At 39.5% G+C, this 24,938-nt stretch overlaps 1 protein-coding gene across 3 annotated transcripts in view; it reads right to left on the minus strand.

Moving 5' to 3' along the window:
* Positions 1–1,446: 1,446 nt before the first annotated feature.
* The window catches only part of tet1 (tet methylcytosine dioxygenase 1), a 78,893-nt gene continuing 55,401 nt past the window's right edge, over positions 1,447–24,938 (minus strand). For 2 of the 3 annotated variants that reach the window (XM_061943289.1, XM_072915579.1), the window contains 9 exons: positions 24,075–24,165; positions 22,214–22,307; positions 20,184–20,392; positions 19,957–20,107; positions 19,794–19,883; positions 16,274–16,411; positions 16,003–16,179; positions 12,869–13,016; positions 1,447–3,020 (listed from right to left, as the gene is read on the minus strand). In XM_061943289.1, coding sequence (XP_061799273.1) covers positions 2,062–3,020; positions 12,869–13,016; positions 16,003–16,179; positions 16,274–16,411; positions 19,794–19,883; positions 19,957–20,107; positions 20,184–20,392; positions 22,214–22,307; positions 24,075–24,165 — 2,057 coding nt within the window. In that variant the 3' untranslated portion in view covers positions 1,447–2,061. The remainder of the gene's footprint in view (positions 3,021–12,868; positions 13,017–16,002; positions 16,180–16,273; positions 16,412–19,793; positions 19,884–19,956; positions 20,108–20,183; positions 20,393–22,213; positions 22,308–24,074; positions 24,166–24,938) is intronic. The other variant, XM_061943360.1, reaches the window with a different exon arrangement.

The raw sequence follows: 24,938 nt of genomic DNA on the forward strand, positions 1-24,938 counted from the left end.
CCAAAGTTTGGACAAACCTTCTCCTCATTCAATGTGTTTTCTTTATTTTCATGACTATTTACATTGTAGATTGTCACTGAAGGCATCACAACTATGAATGAACACATGTGGAGTTATGCATCTAACAAAAAAAGGTGAAAAACTGAAAACACGTTAAAACAGCTTCAAGCACGCCTGTGAAGTGAAAACAATTTCAGGTGACTACCTCTTGAAGATCACCGAGAGAATGCCAAGAGTGTGCAAAGCAAGAAACTGCTGCCCCCAAGGCCGGGTCACGGGGGCAGCAGCCTAAGCAGGGAAGCCCAGACTTCCCTCCCCCCAGTCACTTCGTCCAGGTCCTCCCGGGGGATTCCGAAGTGTTCCCAGGCTGGCCGGGAGACATAGTCTTCCCAACGTGTCCTGGGTCTTTCCTACCGGTCGGACGTGCCCGAAACACCTCCCTAGGGAGGCGGTCGGGTGGCATCCTGACCAGATGTCCGAATCACCTCATCTGGCTCCTCTCGATGTGGAGGAGCAGCGGCTTTACTTTGAGCTCCTCCTGGATGACAGAGCTTCTCACCCTATCTAGAAACCCATTTTGGTCGCTTGCACCCGTGATCTTGTCCTTTCGGTCATAACCCAAAGCTCATGACTAGAGATGTCCGATAATGGCCTTTTTTGCCGATATCCGATATTGTCCAACTCGCAATTACTGATTCCGATATCAACCGATACCGATATATACCATCGTGGAATTAACACATTATTATGCCTAATTTTGTTGTGATGCCCCGCTGGATGCATTAAACAATGTAACAAGGTTTTCCAAAATAAATCAACTCAAGTTATGAAAAAAAAAAGTGCCAACATGGCACTGCCATATTTATTATTGAAGTCACAAAGTGCATTATTTTTTTTAAGATGCCTTAAAACAGCAGCTTGGAATTTGGGACATGCTCTCCCTGAGAGAGCATGAGGAGGTTGAGGTGGGCAGTTTGGGAAGCGAGGGGTGTATATTGTAGCGTCCTGGAAGAGTTAGTGCTGCAAGGGTTTCTGGGTATTTGTTCTGTTGTGTTTATGTTGTGTTACGGTGCGGATGTTCTCCCGAAATGTGTTTGTCATTCTTGTTTGGTGTGGGTTCACAGTGTGGCGCATATTTGTAACAGTGTTAAAGTTGTTTATACGGCCACCCTCAGTGTGACCTGTATGGCTGTTGACCAAGTATGCTTTGCATTCACTTGTGTGTGTGAAAAGCCGTAGATATTATGTGATTGGGCCGGCACGCAAAGGCAGTGCCTTTAAGGTTTATTGGCGCTCTGTACTTCTCCCTACGTCCGTGTACACAGCGGCGTTTTAAAAAGTCATGAATTTTACTTTTTGAAACCGATACCGATCATTTTGAAACCGATACCGATAATTTCCGATATCACATTTTAAAGCATTTAAAGAGATGTCCGATAATATCGGCCGATATTATCGGCCGATATTATCGGACATCTCTACTCATGACCATAGGTGAGGATGGGAACGTAGATCGACTGGTAAATTGAGAGCTTTGCCTTCCGGCTCAGATCCTTCTTCACCACAACGGATGGATACAGCATCCGCATTACATGTTTTCAGTTATTTCACCTTTTTTTGTTAAGTACATAACTCCACATGTGTTCATTCATAGTTTTGATGCCTTCAGTGACAGTCTACAATTTAAATAGTCATGAAAATAAAGAAAACGCATTGAATGAGGAGAAGGTGTGTCCAAACTTTTGGCCTGTACTATATGTATATATATATGTATATATATATACACACACACAAAACCAAATCCTAAAACCCTTAAAAACAGATTTAAAATGCTTCAAAGCACCATCTCTTTTACAAACAAAACTCACAGTTTAAAAAAAAACCCTACAAACTCTGGTCTTCCTCGTCGCTGGTGAGTCAGAGACGAAGGAGCACAAAGTGAGCAAACAGAGATAAAAAGAGCACGATGAGAACCAGGTGGAAAAAAAACAACAAAAACACAAAAGACAAGCGGTCTCAAGTTGATTGAGGTAAGGCATAAATAAGCACAGTGTGTGTGTGTTAAGTCCAGCTGTTGTAAGGACCCGTCACATGTGTGAGAGCGTAAGGGGACACAGTGATGACGCCGTCCCTTGGTAGCGTCCACGTTTGCCGTGTGGGAACATTCATCCTCTTCCATGCTTCCTCTGCCTCCACCCCTGCTCGCTCCTCCAGCTCCCTGCCGGCACCTCCTATGCCCGCCTCCTCCATCCTCAACCTCTCCAGCTCCTCCTCCCTCTCCCGCTCCCGCTTGGCCATTTTGGCGTCCCACATGGCCATCCCGTGGCCCGGCTCGTTGAGGGACTTGTGCTGGTAGAAGACCAGGGAGATGCGCGTGGGGTGGCTGCGGTCGGGCTTGAGGATGGGCGTGGTGGCGTGCAGCTCCCGCCGCGCGCACTCGATGAGGATGGAGCCGTGCGACGGCGCCACGGCCACGCCGCCGATGTCATGGTCCAGGAAGTTGTGCTCGCTGTCCGACCACAGCTCTTCCTCCTTCACCTCCTCCGGATCCAGGGGGAGGGAGGCGAAGTCGTGGCTCAAGAGCTCGGCGTCCCCCGCCGCCCTGTGGAGTCCGTTGAGCCTGCTGAAGAGGCCCTCAGAGGTAGGTCTCGGGGAGAAGGAGGTGTGGGGAGGAGCACTTCCGCTGGGGGAGGGTCTCCGCAAAGGAGATTGCACCTCGCTGGGCTCAGTTTTAAAAGTACAGGGGTAATTATGCGGAGCTACACGTTCTGATGGGGATCCGAACGGGCTCCTCTGGTCACCTGCAGGATACCCATTCATTGCGTCATTCATTGCCTTATACGCCAGAACCGAGCCATTGTGGCCGTACTGGACACCCGGCAGGCCGTGGTGGTTGGGGGACATTGGCTCCCTCTGTTGGTGATAGTTGCTGGTGCTTTGACTGTAAGTGCTGGGCTGGCACCGTCCAACGCTGGCAGGTCGAGGCGATACTTTGTAAGTGTTGTAAAGGGCGTGTTGCACTGTTTTGAAAGCAGAAAAATATATTTAGTCCTCAAAGAACAGTTTACAGTGGGGACACTCCAAAGTTGAATGCTCCTAAAACAGTTCCATTTGGAATCTAACAGGGTTGTACGATATACCGGTATTAGTATGGTACCGCGATACTAATGAATCATATTTGATACACAATGGTTGGTAACAAGAAACTGACCTGTTTATTCAAGGATAAACACAAAATAGACAAAAATTATACATGACAAACAGAAATGGCATCATTGAAACTAGGGCTGGGCGATATGGCCTTTTTTTAATATTGCGATATTTTAAGGCCATATTGCGATACGCGATATATATCTCGATATTTTGCCTTAGCCTTGAATGAACACTTGATGCATATAATCACATCAGTATGATGATTCTATGTGTTTTGATTGATTGATTGAGACTTTTATTAGTCGGTTGCACAGTGAAGTACATATTCCGTACAATTGACCACTAAATGGTAACACCCCAATAAGTTTTTCAACTTGTTTAAGTCGTGTGACACATGATACAGATATATACTATCAGATATATACTATCATCATAATACAGTCATCACACAAGATAATCACATTGAATTATTTACATTATTTATAATCCAGGGTGTGGAGGGGGGCGCCGGATGTAAGTGTCAAAAAGACAGCCAAAAGAGTTTGATATGAGAATAAATCTAAAGTTAAAATATAGGGTAGAAATGCACCCATTTGCAGGAAATGTAGTCTTGATTTTCAAAATGTTCTTTCAAGGCTTGCATGTCTACATTAAAACATTCTTCTTCATACTGCATTAATATATGCTACTTTTAAACTTTCATGCAGAGAAGGAAATCACAACTAAAAAGATCACTAATTTTTTCATACGGTGTTGATGTGGAAATGTTTGCCTCTGCATTTTGATGGTGTGGGCGTGTGGCACCAAACGGAGATAAGCGTCTCGACAGACGTTACAATATTTGAACAATGATGACGAAAACTGTTTTCTCTGTCGTGTCCGTGTGTCGAAAATTGTTATGCGCTTATTTTTTTATTTGATTTTGTGCTTGGCATATAATTGCTATGCGCAGAGGACGCTTGAGCAGTGCGCAATTGCACAGGCGCGCACCTTAGAGGGAACGTTGGTCACACGGCTGCGCTAGCATCACAGCTAACGTTAGCCATGCTGCTACCTCTCTGCTCGGGGAGGACGTATACGTATGTGACGTATGACGTGACAGTATGTGACGTATGACGTGACAGTATGTGACGTGTGTAAGAAGGTGCATTTGCTGTCTGTGAGAGGGAGACACAGGAAAGAGTGAGAAGAGCCTGTCGTGTAATGCCACCAGCTAAAAGCAACTGCGTGAGAATCCACAGACCTGTGGATGTGTTGAAGGTGTGCTGGAAAATGCGGAGCGGAAATTAGGGAGCAGCAGAAAAGTGGAATGTATTATTAAATCGGTGCGTTGGAAAACACAGACCGGAGTTTTTTTTTTAAACTGGATCTGCATCTGCATTTTCCCATTCCTTGCCGATACGCATTTTTTGGCAAATATCGGCGGCCGATCCGATCCAAATATCGGATCGGGACATCCCTACTTTAGACCTCCGAATTCGGGAGATTGGGGGGGAGGTTATGTGTCGGGGGGCGGGGTTGAGGTGGGCAAGGTTGGGGGGGCGGCGTTCGGTGGTAGCGGGGGTGTATAATGTAGCCTGGAAGAGTTAGAACTGCAAGGGATTCTGGGTATTCGTTCTGTTGTGTTTATGTTGTGTTACGGTGCGGATGTTCTCCCGAAATGTGTTTGTCATTCTTGTTTGGTGTGGGTTCACAGTGTGGCGCATATTTGTAACAGTGTTAAAGTTGTTTGTACGGCCACCCTCAGTGTGACCTGTATGGCTGTTGACCGAGTATGTCTTGCAGTCACTTACGTGTGTCTGTAGAAGCTGCATACAACATGTGACTGGCCGGCAAGCCGTTTATATGGCGAAAAAGCGGACGCTAAAGGCAGTGCCATCACGACACGCCCTTAATAATGTTGTTCCGGTGAAAATCGGCCGAAATTCGGGAGAATGGTTGCCCCGGGAGATTTTCGGGGGCACTGAAATTCGGGAGTCTCACGGAAAAATCGGGAGGGTTGGCAAGTATGGTCGTGACATTGCTGGTTTACGAGCAGACGAGCATGTTTGGTAGCGCACAATGACGGAGTACTTACAAGCAGACACAGTGTGTTGACAGAAAAGGGAGAACGGACACATTTTGTCTTAAATACTAAAGATAAAGGTGAAGTTATAACACTGAGACGCCCTCAGGAAGAGGTGCTTTAAGACATGGCTAGCTAGCTAGCGGCGAACGTCCATCCGCAGTCGGCAGCGTTTTAGCTACTTCTAAATCACTAATCCTCGCCTCCATGGCGACAAATAAAGTAAGTTTCTTACAAGTATCATCCCTGCAGGACGAGGAATAGCTAAACATGCTTCACTACACACCGTAATTCACCGGCGTCAAAATGTAAACAAACGCCATTGGTGGATCTACACCTAAAATTCACTGTAATGATACCAAGTACAGGAACGTATCTAGTCCATATACTACTATGATTACGTCAATATTTTTTGGCGTCACATCTTCTTTCGTTTAAAAAAAATTTATATTATGTGTATAAACTCAGGAAATATGTCCCTGGACACATGAGGACTTTGAATATGACCAATGTATGATCCTGTAACTACTTGGTATCGGATTGATACCCAAATTTGTGGTATCATCCAAAACTAATGTAAAGTATCCAAACAACAGAAGAATAAGTGATTATTACATTTTAACAGAAGTGTAGATAGAACATGTTAAAAGAGAATGTAAGCAGATATTAACAGTAAATGAACGAATAGATGAATAATTCATTTACTACCACTTGTCCTTAATAATATTGACAAAACAATAGAACGGAAAATGACACAATATGTTACTGCATATGTCAGCAGACTAAATTAGGAGCCTTTGTTTGCTTACTTACTACTAAAAGACAAGTTGTCTTGTATGTTCACTATTTTATTTAAGGACAAACTTGCAATAAGAAACATATGTTTAATGTATGTATGATTTTTTGTTAAAATAAAGCCAATAATGCAATTTTTTGTGGTCTCCTTTATTTAGAAAAGTATCGAAAAGTACCGAAAAGTATCTAAACAATTTTGGTACCAGTACCTTTACCAAAATATTGGTATCGGGACAACATTAGAATCGAATCATAAATCTTCAGAGATATAACACCTTAAAAATTGAGAATACAAGCATTTTAAGTGCTCTTTCTTTAACTTTTTATGTTGTTTCTGATGCCACTAGAGATGGGTACCAGTGATGGCGAAGAGGAAAAAGTTATGATGACTGGACATAGAACATATTGTCACAGGTCTTTGTCGTGGCTGCTCAGTAAAAAAATGCCTTGAGTATCTAAAAATAGCAGGGGCCTTACGTATTAAGAGTTGCGTGAATTTTCTACTAAAAATTGGCTTATGTTCAAATCAAGAAAACAGCGTACGCAAGAAAAAATGCAAACGTATTGAAGTGTGTGCACTAATGTTGTCCTGATACCAATATTTTAGTACCGGTACCGGTACCAAAATGTATTTCGATACCTTTACGTACTTTTCTAAATAAAGGGGACCACAAAAAATGGCATTATTGGCTTTATTTTAACAATAAATCTTACAGTATATTAAACATATGCTTCTTATTGCAATTGAAGAACAATTTTGTCCTTAAATAAAATGGTGAACATACAAGACAACGTGTCTTTTAGTAGTAAGTAAACAAACAAAGACTCCTAATTAGTTTGCTGATGTAGGCAGTAACATATTGTGTCATTTCTCATTCTATTTTGTCAAAATTATGAAGGACAAGCTGTAAAAATGTATTATCAATCCACTTGTTCATTTACTGTTAATATCTGGTTACTTTCTCTTTTAATATGTTCTATCTACACTTCTGTTAAAATGTAATAATCACTTATTCTTCTGTTGTTTGGATACTTTACATTAGTTGAGGATGATACCACAAATGTAGGTATCGATCCGATATATATATATAGTATTCAACAAGAACAACATTAAATTGAGCTACAGCTGTATGAACAATATACGACAAATTATCTCAAACCACAACAAAACAATTGCAAATGAGCCGTCGGCCCCCGGACAGAGCGACTCCAAAACCAACAAAGGCTGCAACTGTCGAAAGAAACCTGATTGCCCTCTCAACGGGGGGTGCTTACAAACATCAGTTGTCTACCAATCTAAGGTAACACGCAAGGACATTAACACATCCGACACATATGTAGGATTAACCGAGGGAGAGTTCAAAACCAGATGGAACAATCACAAGGCTTCTTTCAGGAACCAAAACCTGCGGAATACCACAGAACTCAGCAAACACATTTGGGACCTCAAAGACAATAATGTTGAATATTCAATAACATGGCAAATTATTGCATCCAGCACACCTTACAATAGTGGTAATAAAAGATGCAACCTATGCTTGAAAGAGAAACTGTTTATTATTTACCGTCCAGACCTGTCATCCCTCAACAAGCGCAGCGAAATTGTAACAGCATGCCGCCACAGACGGAAACACCTCCTAGGTAACACATGAGCCAATCACCACGCCCCTACGCCAGCCTGTACCCACCCACTCTGTGCCCTATATAAACCATGGTATGTGAATGCTCCCATTAAAATCTCCTGATGATTGAGGGAACCCCCCCTCATGAAACAGGCCTGTAGAGATGAAATAGTCTTGTGATTTTTTTCCCACACATACATATATATATATATATATATATATATATATATATATATATATATATATATATATATATATATATACATATACATATACAGGTAAAAGCCAGTAAATTAGAATATTTTGAAAAACTTGATTTATTTCAGTAATTGCATTCAAAAGGTGTAACTTGTACATTATATTTATTCATTGCACACAGACTGATGCATTCAAATGTTTATTTCATTTAATTTTGATGATTTGAAGTGGCAACAAATGAAAATCCAAAATTCCGTGTGTCACAAAATTAGAATATTACTTAAGGCTAATACAAAAAAGGGATTTTTAGAAATGTTGGCCAACTGAAAAGTATGAAAATAAAAAATATGAGCATGTACAATACTCAATACTTGGTTGGAGCTCCTTTTGCCTCAATTACTGCGTTAATGCGGCGTGGCATGGAGTCGATGAGTTTCTGGCACTGCTCAGGTGTTATGAGAGCTCAGGTTGCTCTGATAGTGGCCTTCAACTCTTCTGCGTTTTTGGGTCTGGCATTCTGCATCTTCCTTTTCACAATACCCCACAGATTTTCTATGGGGCTAAGGTCAGGGGAGTTGGCGGGCTAATTTAGAACAGAAATACCATGGTCCGTAAACCAGGCACGGGTAGATTTTGCGCTGTGTGCAGGCGCCAAGTCCTGTTGGAACTTGAAATCTCCATCTCCATAGAGCAGGTCAGCAGCAGGAAGCATGAAGTGCTCTAAAACTTGCTGGTAGACGGCTGCGTTGACCCTGGATCTCAGGAAACAGAGTGGACCGACACCAGCAGATGACATGGCACCCCAAACCATCACTGATGGTGGAAACTTTACACTAGACTTCAGGCAACGTGGATCCTGTGCCTCTCCTGTCTTCCTCCAGACTCTGGGACCTCGATTTCCAAAGGAAATGCAAAATTTGCATGGTTGGGTGATGGTTTGGGGTGCCATGTCATCTGCTGGTGTCGGTCCACTCTGTTTCCTGAGATCCAGGGTCAACGCAGCCGTCTACCAGCAAGTTTTAGAGCACTTCATGCTTCCTGCTGCTGACCTGCTCTATGGACATGGAGATTTCAAGTTCCAACAGGACTTGGCGCCTGCACACAGCGCAAAATCTACCCGTGCCTGGTTTACGGACCATGGTATTTCTGTTCTAAATTGGCCCGCCAACTCCCCTGACCTTAGCCCCATAGAAAATCTGTGGGGTATTGTGAAAAGGAAGATGCAGAATGCCAGACCCAAAAACACAGAAGAGTTGAAGGCCACTATCAGAGCAACCTGGGCTCTCATAACACCTGAGCAGTGCCAGAAACTCATCGACTCCATGCCACGCCGTATTAACGCAGTAATTGAGGCAAAAGGAGCTCCAACCAAGTATTGAGTATTGTACATGCTCATATTTTTCATTTTCATACTTTTCAGTTGGCCAACATTTCTAAAAATCCCTTTTTTGTATTAGCCTTAAGTAATATTCTAATTTTGTGACACACGGAATTTTGGATTTTCATTTGTTGCCACTTCAAATCATCAAAATTAAATGAAATAAACATTTGAATGCATCAGTCTGTGTGCAATGAATAAATATAATGTACAAGTTACACCTTTTGAATGCAATTACTGAAATAAATCAAGTTTTTCAAAATATTCTAATTTACTGGCTTTTACCTGTATATACAGTTTTCCCCATACAGTGCCTGCTGTCTGCGACTGTAAATTTATAGGGAAATCTTCTTGTGCAGTCACTTAGACAGCGTGCCGATTTGTATTTATTTGTATTTTTGTGTGCTTTAAATTTTTCTTTAGCTATTTTCCAATTGATAAATCTAGAACTAATAAATGTTGGCTCTAATTTTACAGAAAATTGTGTGCGCTTGTCCTGGTTAATTGCTTTGCAATAAAAACACACAAACCTCCCTTCTGTACTGCATCATAATGGTAAATGGGTTATACTTGTATAGCGCTTTTCTACTTTCAAGGTAATTAAAGCGCTTTGACACTATTTCCACATTCACACAGTGATGGCGGGAGCTGCATGCAAGGCCCTAACCCAAACCCATCAGGTGCAAGGGTGAAGTGTCTTGCTTGTTTTGGGGTGTGGCTAATATGGCTCTGTCCTCTGTCTGTTGACTTCAGAGTCTCTCTGCTGTCTGTCCCTGCTCTGAACACCCTAAAATGGAAAGTCACAATGCCAATGAACTGCACTTACTACAAGCAAGCAACACCAGTTTCCACTTTTTGTGAACTCTTGTAAAATATCCACTGGTACATGTTACTCTTTTTACCTGTTGGTTTGCTCCTTTCTCTCCTTCACTTTGACTCCCTGCCTCAAGCCTGTGATGTTCCTGCATGGCATTAACGTATTTACCAAAGACAACATTACAGAAAGTAATCTACAGTAACATTTAACAATAACACATATAGATATATCTGTTCACATTTTTATCATAGCAATAAAATGTTCCACTTTTTTGTGAACCCTTGTAAAATATCCACTGTCATGTTACTATTCTTTTTACCTGTCGGTTTGCTCCTGTCTCTCCTTCACTTTGACTCCCTGCCTCAAGCCCCTGATGTTCCTGCATGGCATTAACGTATTTACCAAAGACAACATTACAGATAGTAATGTACACTACAGTATCAACATTTTACATAAAAAAAAATATATATCTGTTGTAAAATATCCACTGTCATGTCACTACTCTTTTTTTTTTTTTACCTGTCGGTTTGCTCCTGTCTCTCCTTCACTTAGACTCCCTGCCTCAAGCCCTTGATGTTCCTGCATGGCATTAATGTATTCACAACAGACAACATTAAATATAGTAAATGTACTACATGTATCAGCATTTGACTTAAAACACATGACCCTATAGTAATAGTATAGGGTATATAGTAATAGTATAATCCCTATAGTATAATAGAAATGCTTATATATTTATTAGGGGTGTGGGAAAAAATCGATTCGAATTCGAATCGCGATTCTCACGTTGTGCGATTCAGAATCGATTCTCTCTTTTTTTCTTTTTTTTTTAATTATGAATTTATTAATCAATCAACAAAACAATACACAACAACACCACAACAATGCTATCCAATTCCAAAACCAAACCCATCCCAGCAACATTAAGAACAACAATAAACAGAGCAATTGAAAGCAATTGAGGACACACAAATCCAAATGTAGTGAAACAAAAATGAACATTATCGACAACAGCATCAATATTAGTAATAATTTCAAAATAGCAGTGATTAAAAAACCCTCATTGATATCATCATTAAAAACATTAATAAAAAATATTAATACAAAAATAATAAAAACATTTTTTTTTATTAATGATTCTTATTTTTTTTAAATCTATTTTTTTCTTATTTTTATTTAAATTATTTTTTTTTTAAATGAATCAATCCAACAAAACAATACGCAGCAATACCATAACAATGCAATCCAATTCCAAAACCAAACCCGACCCAGCAACACTCAGAACGGCAATAAACAGAGCAATTGAGAGGAGACACAAACACGACACAGAACAAACCAAAAGTAGTGAAACAAAAATGAATATTATCAACAACAGTATCAATATTAGGTACAATTTCAACATAGCAGTGATTAAAAAACCCTCATTGACATTATCATTAGACATTTATAAAAAAAAAAAAAAGAACAATAGTGTCACAGTGGCTTACACTTGCATCGCATCTCATAAGCTTGACAACACACTGTGTCCAATATTTTCACAAAGATAAAATAAGTCATATTTTTGGTTCATTTAATAGTTAAAACAAATGTACATTATTGCAATCAGTTGATAAAACATTGTCCTTTACAATTATAAAAGCTTTTTACAAAAATCTACTACTCTGCTTGCATGTCAGCAGACTGGGGTAGATTCTGCTGAAATCCTATGTATTGAATGAATAGAGAATCGTTTTGAATCGGGGAAAAATCGTTTTTGAATCGAAAAATCGTGTTGAATTGAAAAAAAAAAAAAGAAAATCGATTTTGAATCGAATCGTGACCCCAAGAATCAATATTAAATTGAATCGTGGGACACCCAAAGATTCACAGCCCTAATATTTATAATATTAAATTAAATGTATCTTTAAAAAATCTACTTAACATCCTTCAGCTGTTTTTCTATTAGCAACTCGAGAGCAGTTATGATTTGGGCTTACATGGTAAACAACTCCAATGAATGTTTTATCCAGACGCATACATTTGTCCAAATGTGGCCAAGTAGACGCATTGAGGGTTTCCTGGACATCATTTACATCGCTAAAAGAAAAATCTAAAGAAGAGAATCTCTCATCTTCCACTAGTTTTTCTAATATATAAATCGCTCGCTTGAATATTCCATCTTCTCTTCTACGACTCTCTTGTCATAATTTGGGATGTCTGTTGTGATTTCCCTTCCTGGTTCCTATCTTGCCTCTGATTGGCCTGTCCCTAATGTTTTGCCTTAATCTCAACCAATCGTGACTCATCATAGTAACCAACCAACTAATCATGGATGTTCTTATAGTGCAAGCACTTCTTGGAAGGAAAAAAGGGAGGGGTTTAGTAGCTCATGAAAGGGAGTGGGAAGCGGGGGAGAACAAGGAACACAACAAATAAGTAATGTTTGGTCATTTTAACATGAAATAAATTATATCGATAATTACGATATTTTCTTAATTCATATCTTGTTTAGAAATATATCGATATATCTTACAAACTCGATATATTGCCCAGCCCTAATGGCATGCACACCTCAGAGTCAGCCGTGTTTTGAGTTTCAATCTAGTAGGCAATCAAACATTTTTTTTAAGTCAGTGGTTGTCTTATTTTTACACACCACGCAGTTGAGAATGTTAAAAAGACGCAATGTGTGTAGCTGACTTGTCTTAAGCCACCCTGAATGTTAAAATACTCTTAAAACAATACCCATGCAGTTAATAAAGGTTTATAATGGTGCAAGTTATTTTTGCATCCATTATTTTGGGAGGATTCACAATCACTTTTTCAGACCTAGTATAAACACAACCAATGACTTGACTTACCACCTTTGGTTGGGGTTTCACTCTTCACTTTAGCAGGAGTAAGAGGGGTCAACCCAAGCTTTTTCTCCAGTTTCTCAGCTTGAGCTTTGAGACGAGCTTCTTGCCTCATCTTGCGGGCTGATTTTACTGGCTCGGCTAAGAGACGCACCTGACAAAAGAAAATAATAAATAAGCCAAAGCTGAACATTTTGGACAATTCTATGCGTCTGACTGTGTGGTAGCATGTTGAGGAATGCCCTTGGCTGTTTCCAGTGCACAAAGTAAGGTCTATGAAGGCATGCTCGGATGGCTTTCTGTGGACAAACCTCACTTCCATCAAACACTTATGGAGCCGGCAAGGTTTATTCTGGGTGAATAAACTAAAACTCATCGAGTATTGTATGTTTTTTTTGTTTCAGACATGAGTGCATTTCATAACATTTGCCCAATTCAATATGCCTGGAAGGGAGTAGACAAATCAGAGCTTATTTAATTCTGCCTCTTCTCAAGAATTCACATTTTTTGACATGTTGACACTCACAATATCACATTTGCTTACACTTTGTTATCTAAATTATGTTCACTCCCTGTGTAAGGAAGGAAAGTAAGACTTTGGAAAATCTAAAATATGAATAAACAAATGGGCATTAAATAACTGAGTGACTTAATGCCAACTTGTGCTGTTTTAAAGGGGGCATATCATGATTTGTTTTCTACATCTAAAACACTTCCTTCCACTTCCATCTAACAGTAGTTCTTTGGTCAAAATTTTGCATAGATTATGTTTTACTGACCATTTTATAGATGCTTTCTGACAGTCGCTTCAGTATGCGCCGATTTTTGGGCGGTTTTATTTACGTGGCTCCCCGCGCACTTTGTTGTAGTTTTTAGTGCTTCCATAGCGAGTCTACTGACAGATATAAGTGAGAACTAGGGTTGTACAGTATACCGATACTAGTATAGTACCGCGATACTAATGAATCATATTCGGCCCTATACCGCCTCTGCCACCGTCGTGGCATTGCTGGTTTTGCGAGCAGAGGAGCATGTTCGGCAGCGCACAATGACGGAGTACTTACAAGCAGACAATGTGTGTAGACAGAAAAGGTGGAATGGATGCATTTTGGCTTAAAAACTAATGATAAAGGTGAAGCTATAACACTGAAACGCCCTCAGGAAGAGGTGCTGTAAGACATGGCTAGCTGCAGTAGCTAGCAGCTAAAACCCATCCGCAGTCTGCAGTGTTTTAGCTACTTCTAAATCACTAATCCTCGCCTCCATGGCGACAAATAAAGTACGTTTCTTACCAGTATCATCCCTGCAGGACGAGGAATAGCTAAACATCTTTCACTACACACCGTAGCTCACCGGCGTCACAATGTAAACAAACGCCATGGGTGGATCCACACCTGACATCCACTGTAATGATACTAAATACAGGAGCGTATCTAGTCGATACTATTATGATTACATTAATATTTTTAAGCATCACAAAATCATTTTTCTTTTTTTTTATATTATGTTTATAAACTCAGGAAATACGTCCCTAGACACATGAGGACTTAAATTATGACCATTGTATAATCCTGTAACTACTTGGTATCAGATCGATATTCAAATTTGTGGTATCATCCAAAACTAATGTAAAGCATCCAAACAACAAAAGAATAAGTGATTATTACATTTTAACAGAAGTGTAGATAGAACATGTTAAAAGAGAAATTAAGCAGATATTAACAGTAAATGAACAAGTAGAGAAATAATTCATTTACTACCACTTGTCCTTAATCATTTTGACAAAATAATAGAATGAGAAATGACACAATATGTTACTGCATACGCCAGCAGCTAAATTAGAAGCCTTTGTTTACTTACTTACTAATAAAAGAAAAGTTGCCTCATATGTTCACTATTTTATTTAAGAACAAAATTGCAATAAGAAACATATGTTTAATGTACCATAAGATTTTTTGTTAAAATAAAGCCAATAATGCCATTCTTGTGGTCCCCTTTATTTAGAAAAGTATCGAAATACATTTTGGTACCGGTACCGGTACGAAAATATTGGTATCGGGACAACCCTAGTGAGAACTATACGCTACTTTGTTTTAAAAATGGCAACAGCAGAGGATGCATGTCCATGCACGAACCAGTCTTCCACACAACAAGAGGACAGAGAAAAAAAAGGAGCTTATTGACTTCAGTGCGGACTACAATGGCGGACACGCGCAAGGCACTCTGGGTACATTTATAACATATATGGATGATCCGCTGACTGTTTTCTCAATTTGAAGTCACCAATTGTGCACATTCCAAACAGCTTGTTTGGCGGAAGTAGAAAGGACGGCAAGATTATTTAATACATTTCTCAGCAATGCCTCCATGGTTTGATTTCACATTTTCAGGACTTATGCAAATCCCTTATACAGAACAGCAAGTATACATAGGTAAGAACAGTTGGTTTTGCATAATAGGGCCCCTTAAAGGTAGAGGTAGTAATAAATTCATGTTAAAATAAAAATGAAAGTAAACATTGAATGAGAGAAAATTATCATCAATAAAGGGAATATACTGTATATCAGTATAAAAAGAGACATTAAATAAAGTGGATGTGTTAAGTATAACAAAGTAAATAAATTATTGGTATTGTTCATTATCAATAGCGCTATTTCTATTGGTATTTGTATTGATCCATTTGTAGTGTAATAATGCTCATTGTCATTTCTGTATTATTTTTTATTTTCGCTAACTGCGTATTTGCTATCACTTTTACCATCATATTTGTTGTACATGTCCTATTTGCTGATGTTGCTCTATTGTTATTGTTGTGTTTGCTGTTGTTGTTTTTGTCTCTCTGTCTAATCTCCCTCTTGTCCCCACAATTTCCCCCTCTGTCTTCTTTTTTTTCTCTTTCTATCTCCTCCTGCTCCGGCCCGGCTGCACCAAATGATAATATAAATACATTTAATAAAGTCAAATACAAATAAGGCAACAAGAGAAGTATCCTACACTTCTCTTTTGTAAAGTAAATCTGAACAGCCGATATGGGCATCTACATCAACTATATGATTTGCCTGAGAAGACAGGACAAAAAAAAAAAAAAAAAAAGTATAACAAAATAAAAACCAAAAAAAAAATCATAATAATTCACTCACCTCTCTTGGAAAGGATGACAGAACCTGGAGGGCCCCAGTTCGGATCTTGGACCACTGTCCTTCAACGCGGCCAAACTCATCCCTGTCAGAGACCTTGTATAGTGGAAGAACGTGGAGCTGCTCATCTTCCGGTATATTCCGAACTGCACGGTTGTCCTCCTTTGTTAAAGTGCAAACCTGAAAGCGAACAACGTCATAAAGTAGACCCATTAAAAATTTCAACTGACAGCGGGAACCCAACCGAGAAGCAGTGGTAACAGGCCTCGCTTACCACAGTGCTGCCGTTGTTCATGTTGTGGTTGTCCTTGTGAGCGTGCGCACAGAAGTCCACGCAGGCCGTGACTCCTGAAAAAGGACGTCCCTCCCTCCAGCCCAGCCGGCAGCCGTCTCCTTCCTCCTCGTGTTCCACCTAACACAGGTGATAACGTTGAGAAACAATTGGTTTGGGCTCATAATTAGGAGATTCATTTGCAAAACAAAAACCCAATAAAGCAGCAAAATGAATCAGAGTACACATAACTACAAAAGATGTGTTCCAGTATTGGACAAAAACAGTATACTGTATGTATTTGTGCTTCTGTTGTTAGTTAGCAAGTACTTCCTCCATCCATCCAGCCATTTTCTACTGCTTCTCCCCGTAGGGTGCTGGAGCCTATCTCAGCTGCATTTGGGCCATTTTAGTGTTGCCAATCAGCCTATCCCCAGGTGCATGTCTTTGGAGGTGGGAGGAAGCCGGAGTACCCAGAGGGAACCCTCGCAGTCACGGGGAGAACATGCAAACTCCACACAGAAAGATCCCGAGCCCAGGATCAAACCCAGGACCTTTGTATTGTGAGGCACACGTACTAACCCCTGTACCCCCCGTGCTGCCCGCAGGTACTTCCTGCTTAATGGCAATAGCTTAAACACATTATGAATGGACTTGAGGTGCCATTTTGATTTTGGGTCGGTCCATTCACATTGATCTGTACTTTTATCCAGTACTGCACCAAAACGGAAAGGGTTAGTCCCACTTGGAGCTCACGAGGTACAACCCTGAAGCGTTCTGCTCAAATGTTAACTAGAAACATGGCCGACGACCCACAGCAAGCTAATATCTGCAGCGCGGACAAAATATTTGTCTTTGGCATTGGTGCTCTATTCATATCATCATTTTATATTCAAAACGCCTTGTGTTACACAGTGATACATAGTTTAAACAATAAATACATATAAATGCAGTTTACAGAGGTGTAACGATTCATTTTTAAAACGATTCGATTCGATTAAGAATTTGTGGTTGCCGATACGATTCAGGGACGATATTATTTTTTTGAAACAATACGATCTGTTAGCTTTAACCTATTGTTACTATATCAATCTACACGGTTAGTACAGTTCCCTTCTCTTTCTTCCCCTCCATTTATCTGCTTTCTTTTGTAATTCAATTATCATTACATACATGTATTGTTACATTTGAAACAATTGTATTGTTGATAATAGAGGTAATTATTCATTACCAATAGTGCTATTTCTATTGGTATTTGTATTGCTCCATTTGTAGTGTAATAATGTTCATTGTCATTTATGTGTTATTAATATTTACTACCATTACCATGAATTGATTACGTGGACCCCGACTTAAACAAGTTGAAAAACTTATTCGGGTGTTACCATTTAGTGGTCAATTGTACGGAATATGTACTGAAATGTGCAATCCACTAATAAAAGTTTCAATCAATCAATCAGTACTTCACTAACTGCTTCTTTGCTATCACTTTTACCATCATATTTGTACATATTGTATTTGCTGATGCTGTTCTGTTGTTGTTATTTTGGTTGTTGTTGTTGTCTCTGTCTTATCCTCCTCTTGTCCCTGCAATTTCCCCCTCTGTCTTCTTTTCCCCCCCTCTTTCTATCCCCTCCTGCTCCGGTATGGCTGCGCCAAACATTAAGTATGTCCATTTAATAAATTCAAATACAAATAAGGCAACAAGAGAAGTATCCCACACTTCTCCTTTGTAAATTAAATCTGTACAGCAAATATCGGCATCTACATCAACTATATGATTTGCCTGAGTCAAAAAAAAAAGAAAATAAAAAAAAGAAGCGATACGATACGATCGGTAACGATTCAGTGAGTTGAAATCGATTCAGTAACTTTTTAGGAAACAAAATTCAACCAGTGTGACTGTGAAATAAGTAGTGGATACTGAACATTGTATCCATCCATCCATCCATCCATCCATCCATCAATTTTCTACCGCTTGTCCCCCTCAGTGTAAAATTGTATCCTCTTATTTGAATAAAGTGCAACCAACACTTCATGTTGAATGAACAAGAGGAAAACCTTTTCTGCTCCCCTTTTCAACATTTTTTCAATAAAAGTACAGTAACCAACATTTTAACAGTAGATTTACCAGCTCAATAAAGTTCTGACCCGGTCATACAGTATCGGTTCTCCGCCCTGGTGTCGCCAACGAAGGACAGTGTCCCATGTGTGCGGAAGCATGTATACCCCCTCATCCCTGTTGATAGTGTTGGTCCCTCGCTTACTAATTTTTATAGTCTCCTTCATCCATCTCTTGTATTTCTTTCTTTCTGATGAAATAACTTTCCTTGGGTGCCTGTTGTTGTGTTACGGAAATTCGGTGGGTCGTCATAACTTGCTCCGCTGTCACGTCCGTTGTGTTGGTCGCGTCTTTTGTTGCCTAAAGTTGTGTTGCAGCTTCATATTATTGTGTTGTGTCGTTTGTCTTTGTTGTGGCTTTTGCAATCATGCTGTAGCTGAAAGTTTATGTGTTGTAATTTATAATATTGCCATTTTTGTTTTGATGGCGCCACAGAAGGGCAAATAGACTTAACGTTTAACGTCCTTATCATTAAAAGTGCTAAACTTCATATAAAGTCTGCCGTTCATAAATCCAATGTTTTTCTTTTTCTAGGATAGATAAAAACGTTTAGTGGCCTAAAGTGTTTTCTATTGGGGCTCCAGTACTCTGGAATGCCCTCCCGGTAACAGTTAGAGATGCTACCTCAGTAGAAGCCTTTAAGTCCCAGCTTAAAACTCATTTGTATACGCTAGCCTTTAAAAAGACCCCCCTTTTAGACCAGTTGATCTGCCGTCTCTTTTCTGCTCTGCCCCCCTCTCCTGTGTGGAGAGGTAATTAAGTGACCACAGATGTTGCGCTAGCTGTTCAAAGTCGGGACCCGGGGTGGACCACTCCTCTGTGCATCAGTTGGGGATGTCTCTGCGCTGCTGACTTGTCTCCACTCAAGAAGATCCCCTGCTGGCCCCACTATGGACTGGATTCTCACACTATTAACTAGATCCACTCGACATCCATTGCACCGGTTGTCCCCTCCAAGGTTTCTCATTGTATCCCATTGGGTTGAGTTTTTTCTTGCCCTGTTGTGGGATCTGAGCCTTTGAGACACTTGTGATTAAGGGCTATATAAATAAACTTTGATTGATTGATTGATTATCATTAAAAGTGCTATACTTCATATAAAGTTTTCCGTTCATAAATCCAATGTTTTTCTTTTTCTAGTAAAATCAATTGATTTTCTTTTAAAACGATCTTGGATCGATACCTATCTTCCAGATGGTAAACTTGCCAAGCACAGATTGATATACTTCAAATTTAGTAATATAAATCGATCTATCGATCAATCGTTACACCCCTCGTAGTTTATATCTTTGTGTATTATTTTAGTGTATCTTTTAGGCTGCCACGATCGTTGTGTGATTACTGCATTTCAGGGAAGTCAGGGTAAACCTACCGTAAGAAACTGTCCAGTTCTAGACATACCTGGTTCTGGAAGGCTTCGGGGGCGAGGCTCTTATAGAGTGGTGCAAGGTCAGTGGCGAGACCCTGGAGGTTTTTCTCGATCTTCTCCTCCTAAAAGTCATTTAAGATTATTGATTGAATAGAATTCATCCATAGTGCAAAGTACAGCGAACCCCTCACTCACGTCATCCCGGTAGTCTCCAAGCAGGCGGAATTTGCGTGGCACTTTGCTGCGAGCGAACTTACAGCCATTAAAGTACATACTCCACGAGCAGCCAAAAGAAAATGACGCTCCGCAGGTATCCGGATCCAACCCCTGACATGCACATGTACGACTGTGGAGGACAAAAAAAAGAGTGAGATGTAAAAAAAAAGATTGTGTAACTGAAAGGAGGATGCGGAAACACTCACTCTTCGTTGAGGGCGCAGCGGCGGCTGGTGGGGGAGCCGTATTTAAAGAGGGTCTCTGTGAGCTCCTGGTAGAGGTGGTCCGCCACCGGCCGGGGGATTCCCTCCCAGGCCAGGATGAGGATGACCAACACAGCGGTGTCACAGTGGTGCCCTGGCCTCTGCCGGACTAAACACAGCAGCTTCTCTTCCTCGCTGCCTCGTCGGATCACCTGTCAAGTGATTGCAAATGGGCGTTCACTCTTCTACCTTCAAGGGCCTTTAAGGAGAACTGCATTTTTCTTTGACATTTTGCCAATAGTTCACAATCATTATGAAAGGCATGACGATAGATGTTTTTTGTTTATTTTTTCATTTTAAATATTAAATAAATGCGATCGAAAGTCTGCTTACAATGGAGCCTATATGAGCCGCTCAAGTCTGCCTATAGAGCCCGTTAAAAACATCCAAACACCTCCATTAGGGTTTTATTTACATGATGTAAGTATATATGTAATGTAGTAATGGGTATATTTATAATAACATTTAATATTTACATATTTTTTTTCTTTATCACTGATTTCTGCTCACTGCAGACTTCATGACAGCCAACAAACATAATAAAACATCACTTACTGTACAACATCTGCTGTCATTAAGATGCCGACTGCTAGGATGTTCATATATTCCCATTTAGATGAAAAAAGTCTCATAATCCTCACGAAGGAACAGGGTGGTGGGGCGAAGAAACAGAGGGAACAAGCGTTTTTTGTGTCTTTCTCACCAGTTCCAGAGGCTAAATGGCTGTCTAAGTGTCCCGACTTGTCGGAATACCTACTCCGACATCCCATGTCCAGGTGAGATGCATGATTTATGATATACAATAAACCTACAGGGAGCAAGGAAGCGAGGAAACAACAGACCACTTGATGATGTAAACATAGGGATCACAGCACCGCTATAAATAGTTTGTCTGCGTTAGCGCTTATAATAACAATATTACTAATACTTGATAAATATTCAAGTCACGTACTGTAAATGGAGTATTGTTGGCGGTTTTTGAATGGTTATTTGTTAGATATTTATCGGCAAAATAGTGGAGCTCCCATTGGCTACACTGTAAGCTGAGTTTTATGTAATATTTAGAATGCATTAAAAAAAAATCCATCCGTCGTCATGTCATTCACAATGAATGTGAACCATAGGCAAAATTCCCAAAAAAGACTGAACATTTAAGACTGTCATCGGAGGATCGAACCGACAACCTTCAGGTGGTAGAATGTGAGACAAACACCCAAACACCTGAGCTACGTAGCCCCCACGCACGTGTTGTTATGGACATTTTTTTAAACATTTTCTCCACAAGAAATGATAATAATAACAATAATAATACAATTAATTAGTTAAAGAAGTGAAACATTTATTATAGAATGTTAAAACATAAAAGTTGAATGTTTTATGACTACTTATTAGTACTTGTGAAGTACAAATATCTTTTATCAGAGCAACTGTATAGACTATCATGTACCACTCTCAACAATAAGGACTTTTTTCTGTAGTTATCGTTGCCATTACAATTATCAGTAAACACTTCAAAGGTGTACACACACCAAAAAAACTAAAAAAATGCAAATAACACAAAAAAATACACACAGGGAAACAAAGGGGATTGTTTGGGGATGTGGTTCATTTACTCTAGAAAGGGGTTCCGCAGCCTCCGCAGAAGAACCTCCAGGTTCTGTAACAGCTTCTTCCCTTAGGCCGTAAGACTCTTGAACGCATCATAATAATCCCCTCAATTCCCCCAAAAATGGATTAACTCGCTGGAATATAAAGACAATATAACAATCATCCATAAACGTGGATGCATATGCAAAAGTGCAATATATTTATCTGTGCAGTAATCTATTTATTTATATCTGCACCTTATTGATTTTTTATCCTGCACTACCATGAGCTAATGCAACAAAATGTAATTCTTATCTGTACTGTAAAGTTCAAATTTGAATGACAATAAAAAGGAAGTCTAAGTCTAAGTCTAAGTCTTTACATACCCATTTGGCTATCGGACATCCCTGGGAGCTCTTTCCTTCTTTTCCAGTGTAAACAACAACTTCCAACCTCACTGCATTTCCTTTGGCGCCATATCTGTGACACACAAGGCAAGCCTTTAATAAAAAGAGAGACACTGTGTATACACACACTAACACACACACACACACACATACACACACACATATATACTGTATACATATATATATACATAGATATATACATGCACACACACAAACACATTTCATTAGGTATACTTGCACTACTCACTAAATGCAATAAAAAGAGCAGCATAAAAAATGTTGTCTTTACAAAGATATTAATGCTCAGTATGGTGCAGAGAGTTGATGGGTATTGTTATGTTTAGAAATGCACCTTTTTTCTCTTATGATAGATCCTACAGTATAGTGAATCGGGAAGCTAATGTTGTCATAGTTACATACGCATTACATCTGTTAGTCCTTGACAGCTATCCTAAGTAACTGTAACGACTTGGTATCGGATTGATACCTAAATTTGTGGTATCATCCAAAACTAATGTAAAGCATCCAAACAACAGAAGAATAAGTGATTATTACATTTTAACAGAAGTGTAGATAGAACATGTTAAAAGAAAAAGTAAGCAGATATTAACAGTAAATGAACAAGTGGATTAAAAAATAATTATCTAACGCTCGTCCTTAATACGTTTGACAAAATGACACAATATGTTACTGCATATGTCAGCAGCTAAATTAGGAGTCTTTGTTTGCTTACTTACTACTAAAAGACAAGTTGTCTTGTATGTTCACTATTTTATTTAAGGACAAACTTGCAATAAGAAACATATGTTTAATGTTTAAGATTTTTTGTTAAAATAAAGCCAATAATGCAATTTTTTGTGGCCCCCTTTATTTAGAAAAGTATCGAAAAGTACCGAAAGGTCTCGAATTACATTTTGGTACCGGTATCGGTACCAAAATATTGGAATAAGGACAACACTATAATGTATACAGTTACACTGTTTACGTCACATGTCCAAAAAGGAGTAGGAAGAAGCAGAGTTTATTTTATCCTGCCCCTTTTCTGTCGAGAAGTAATTTCTAATACAATTGTTCACTTCCTTTTTCAATTTTTAACACAACCGGAAATACATGAATACATAAATAAAAATCACTACAGTTCACACGATTAGGGAGTTAAATTACTATATAGTTCACATCATTTCCTGAATATGTGATAGATTATGTGTCATTCATTAGTAAAGTTCAACATGTTTATCAGTATTCCTTTTTTTGTACTTAGTAAACACTTTGAGTCTGAATTATACTAGTACATTGTGTGACTTCTTTGCTCAATCTATTCCATAATTGAATTCCACATACTGATATGCTGAAGGTCTTAAGTGTTGTACACACATAAGAACGTTTTGAGTAAAAAAAAGAAAATCCTAAGATTATATGTCTACTTTTTTGTTGAGAAGGTTATAGTTTGCTTTATGCAACATTTTAGCTGTTTGCATATGCACCATATCAGTGAATTTCAATATTTTTGATTCAATAAATAAAGAATTTCAATGGTCTCGACACCGATATATTGTTGTTATTTAAAAGGAAGCCCTCTCACTTGACCTGTCCCGACATGTTGTGTGTGTGTAGTGTGTGTGCAGTGGAGGCAGCAGGTGCACATGTTGAGCGAGCTCAGCAGTGCTTCCTTTTAATGACACACTCCTTGGCTGTGACCCCGCCGCATTCCACCAAGCCTGTGCCTGACGAGCAGACGCTCGGCATGTTTGGTGCTGAACACGCCCACACCTATTCCTAGCCACTATACCAACAATAATGACAATAGTAGTAGTAGTAGTGTAGATGGGAGTTACTCTACCTGTTTTCCATCAGTTCCCTCACAGCAGGAACACTGGGTCCTGCTCCAAGGTGCGTATAGTAAGGGCCTTCCTCTTTTTCAATGATTTGGTCTGTAGGAAAAAATATTCATTATTACAAGTGTCTATATTGGCAGTCATATTTGCATAAATAAGGGAAAAAAAATAATGGTGTCAATTTATGAAAAGCACATCCTCTACAACAGACCTGGGCAACTTAAGGCCCGAGGGCCGTAAGCTTTTCAATCTGGCTCGCCGGACATTCCCAAATAATTTTTGTAGATCTTTAAGTTGGAAACTGTAACTGCCATTATGATGTGCAGTGATGTTTTCAAATTACCGTAAGTCTTGAACTATACAAAGTATTTCAATGGTTGGAATCTGCTCTTTTGCATTATATACTAGTTAATATGGTAATCTAATTAGTTACTATGGTAATCTAAGTCACCGCAGCTCAGACGAGGCACCAAGCAGTGTGGGTGGGGAGCGTTTCCACAGAGTGTTTCCAGAGCGGCCAGCCTGAAATGCGGGTGTCTGGGACAGACGCGGAAGGAGACTTTTACAAGAAAGTTCTAAAGCTTAGTGATACATCAGATGTATCAGGTTGTAGGTGGGTTTTTTTTTTTACCCTTCGCGTTCATATATCGCTGTATTTGTTGCATTTTTGTTGCGTTTCGCTTGATTGTAAAATATGTCGATCAAGGGGGGGTGTGACGTTCATATTTTGTCAATATTCAGTGTTTTATCGTTCATAGTTAATATTGTAAATCCCACATTCTTTATTTATATGTAAATTCTGTGTGTCTCATTCAGTACAAAACAATTTAATTCCATTCTGTTTTTTAAGGCGGTCTTTCATAACGTTT

The sequence above is a fragment of the Nerophis lumbriciformis genome, linkage group LG02, assembly GCF_033978685.3.
Source record: "Nerophis lumbriciformis linkage group LG02, RoL_Nlum_v2.1, whole genome shotgun sequence".
NCBI classification, from domain to species: Eukaryota; Metazoa; Chordata; class Actinopteri; order Syngnathiformes; family Syngnathidae; genus Nerophis; species Nerophis lumbriciformis.